The sequence below is a fragment of the Podospora anserina genome, chromosome 7, assembly GCF_000226545.1.
Source record: "Podospora anserina S mat+ genomic DNA chromosome 7, supercontig 1".
Classification (NCBI taxonomy): Eukaryota; Fungi; Ascomycota; class Sordariomycetes; order Sordariales; family Podosporaceae; genus Podospora; species Podospora anserina.
The window spans coordinates 3135682-3138964 of NW_001914854.1; the positions used below are offsets into that span (position 1 = coordinate 3135682).

A 3283-nucleotide genomic window follows, 5' to 3' on the forward strand; every position below is an offset into this window, starting at 1 on the left:
AGTGTTGTGTTGGAGAAGGAGACGCAGGATATTGTGAAGAGAATATTGGAGAAGCAAAATGAGGCGGGGGAGGGGGGGACGGTGAGGTTGCCGAAGGTGAATGGGGGGGATGATGGGGGCGAGGAGTTGGTGTTGGAGTTGCCCGGGAGGAAGCTGGGGTTGGCGCAGTTGCAGAGGTATAGGAGGGCGTTTGTGGGGTTGAATAGGGGTGGGATTGGACTGGAGGAGGTCGGGAAGTTGGCGGCGGGGAGGTTGAGGGAGAGTTTTGTGGGGTATCTGAATGATGCTTTTGAGAAGGATGGGTGAGGTGAGACGCGAGGTCATGGTGGTGTGTCGAGTTGACCTGCGTGGCCGACAGTGTGTGTTTCGCTTGTTCAATCCGAAAATAAACGATCAAACAACCAGTTCGGTATTGCAGCCGCGCGCACAGCAATCGATCAAGACGAAGGGCTGTGATGGGACCTGGAGACCTGCTTTGTCCACAGTACAAGTTTCTTTCACCGAGCTTTCTGAAGGCTTTTGGCCCCCCCCATATTCAGCCTTTGACCACAGTATGAGCATTATCCAGATTTGCTGTCCCGACAGTCTGGTACTAGCCGCCGTCGACACGCATCAAACATTGGATGGTGCCATGGAGGTGGGACTAGTACCCATCTGGGCGGTTGTTGGTTTTACTTCCCGGGCTCTGATTGGCTGGATCCATTCACGACATCTCCATTTATTGTGTAACCTCTCCTGTTATCATGTCTCAACATGGCCGATGGGCAAGCGCGGTCATATTCAATGAGATTATTTTTGGGGTTGAGTCCACAGTCAGGTGGTGGGCCACAAGCAGGGAGGTCGATGTAGTGGCGATCAGGCTGGGGGTTGGGTAGAGTCGGCCACCACTCGCTTGAGGAGCTGTCCAAGTAAGCAAGGAGACGAAAAGTATACAAACCACGTTGTTTGCCGCGCTATGGAGTCATCATCATCATCAGCACCATCTTCTCTTGTCTCTTTCCTACCTAACCTATCAATAATAGGTAACTCGAGCATACTGTGTATGCCCTCTCTGTCATAATCACCAACATAGTATCTCTTTTCAGAAGAACCTAAACATGCCCACCAAAACCTCCCAACACGCCTTCGCCGGCTCGGAACGCTGGGTCGTCCCCCGCTACTCCTCCAAACCAGGCACCCTCATCCGACTCGGGTCTGTCCTCACCGACCCAGAAGACTTGGAATCCTCCCTCAACCTCGACAGCATCCCCCCCATCCCCCCCCACCTCCTCCGCGACGCCACCCCAGAGGTGCGAATGTCTGTCCAGACTGAGCTCAGCAAATCAGACTCCACCCTTGCCAAAGCCGCCCCCGCACTGGAGGGCATCCTCACCCTCGGCGGCGGGGTGGAAGCCTCCCGCTCCCAGGGGGTGAGCTCGTCTCTTAACATCTCGGGAACTGTCAAGGCGACTGTTTTTCGGGCGGATAAATCTTACATGGATGTGCTGCTTAAGGATAAAAATGTGATTTCTTATGCGAAGAGGGGGTTGGGAAAGCCGATGTTCGTTGTTGTTGGGGTGGCTACTGCTGGGAGGGTGGAGATGAAAGAGACGAGGCATGTGACGAGGAAGGCTGGGGTGAGTGGGAAGGTGGGGGTGGAGGTGATTGGGGAGGGGGAGGTAGGGTTGGAGAGGGAGAGGAGCGATAAGAGTTGTAATGAGGTGAGGGGGGAGGGCGGGTTGGATTTTGCTTATAGGGTGAGGGAGTTTGGTTACTCGAGGGTGAGGGGGACGGTGAAGGATAAGGGGGATTGGACGGGGAAGGTCCTCTTCGCTGGGGGAAAGGGGCCGGTGGTGGAGAAGGGGGGTGAGGTGGTGCCGGTGTTTAAGGAGTTTAAGGAGGGCGAGGTTAAACTGAGGGCGACGGGGAGTTTTGATGTTGCTGCCAAGGCGTGAGGAAGGTTATAATCGATGTGTGATGGTAGTGGTGACGGGTTGGATGACGGCTTAATTTCTTGTGCTTTGAGGAGTACGGTGTTTTGGATATGTAGCTGGAATACATGATGGTTCGAATTACAATCACTGGAGGATTCTGTCAACCAAGAGTCCAAGTTGATGTTCGGTAAATTCTTCACAAAGTAATCAGCGCCTTGGAATTCATCCCATCTACCTCCTTTTACATTCATTTGTTCATTACATAACAGCTACCATCCCGATTTCCATTGTGAAAATTAAAGCATATACTTGAAATCGGGGTTCAGATCCTATCCATGATTGTCAGTATACCGTCTCGTCGATCAACGGTGTTTACGAGAGCAACTCACCCCAAGCTCCGCCTTTTCCTGCTCCGTCATGCCCTCAGGGAGAGTCTGGTTCGCCTTCTTCCTGTTTTCAGCCATGATGGATACCGCGTAAATGATACACGACAGAGCGCTCAGGCAGATGAAGGACACGCAGATGATGTACCCCTTTCTGAAGTCGCCTCCAACAAACGAGTATGTAGCGATGATGCCGCCAATGTTGCCGAAACCTATCCCATGTTCAGTCTCTTGTTTCCAAATGCAATATCCCAGGAAAACTCACCAATCTGCCACGCACTCCCCACAGCCCTCCGGTGATGCCCACCCAAGTTCATATTAAACCAACAAACCTGAATCGGCATCGCCGAGTACATGCCCATGCAAATCAGCACCAAAGCCGCATACTGCACCGGCAAATTATCGTGCACATTCAGCAGAATCGCAAACCCGCTGATCGAGATACAGATCGGGAGAACCGTGAACAAGAACCTGTGCTTCAGCCAGTCTGACGCCGTGGCGATGACCATGGCGAAGACAAACGCCACTGCCCAGGGAGGCACAGAGTGAAGCTGGGTCTGGATCTTATCGTAGCCGTAACTCTGGACAATGGTGGGACTGAAGTACGCGTACGAGTAGGCGGGGACAATAATGCCAAAGTACATGAAGCCGCCGAGCCAGACCTTGTAGTCGGACATGACCTTGCCGACGTCCTTGAGGGTGATGCTGCGCTCGGCGGCGGAGTGGCCTTGGTCAGCGTGGAGACGGGCTTTGATGTAGTCTCTTTCGTCGTCGCGGAGCCATTTCTGTTGGTATTGTTAGCTTCCTTTTCCCATCATTTGGATATTTTTGTTCCGGTGGTTGAAGATTTTCAACCAAGACCCCCTTTTCGCCCCCCTGAACAACGGAAAAAAAGAGATCACATACCGCCTCCTCGACAAATCCCGGAAAAGTAAACAAAAAGATCGCCCCAATCACCACCGTGGGGGCCCCTCAATCAAGAAAATC

General features: G+C 52.8%; 3 protein-coding genes across 3 annotated transcripts; 2 read left to right on the top strand and 1 right to left on the bottom strand.

The window, feature by feature from the left end:
* PODANS_7_10770 (uncharacterized protein) lies at positions 1-306 on the top strand (the record flags this gene model as incomplete). The annotated part of the gene is made up of 1 exon (XM_001908410.1): positions 1-306. A coding segment is annotated over one exon (306 nt), but the record flags the coding sequence as incomplete, so codon positions are not given.
* A 791-nt stretch (positions 307-1097) lies between these two features.
* On the top strand, positions 1098-1934 carry PODANS_7_10775 (uncharacterized protein; the record flags this gene model as incomplete). Its single annotated transcript, XM_001908411.1, has 1 exon — positions 1098-1934. One exon carries the CDS (start codon positions 1098-1100, stop codon positions 1932-1934), a length of 837 nt encoding a protein of 278 aa, XP_001908446.1.
* A 275-nt stretch (positions 1935-2209) lies between these two features.
* Positions 2210-3093, bottom strand: PODANS_7_10780 (uncharacterized protein; the record flags this gene model as incomplete). Its single annotated transcript, XM_001908412.1, has 3 exons — positions 2210-2242; positions 2303-2508; positions 2562-3093. Coding segments are annotated over 3 exons (771 nt in total), but the record flags the coding sequence as incomplete, so codon positions are not given.
* Between the last annotated feature and the right edge of the window lie 190 nt (positions 3094-3283).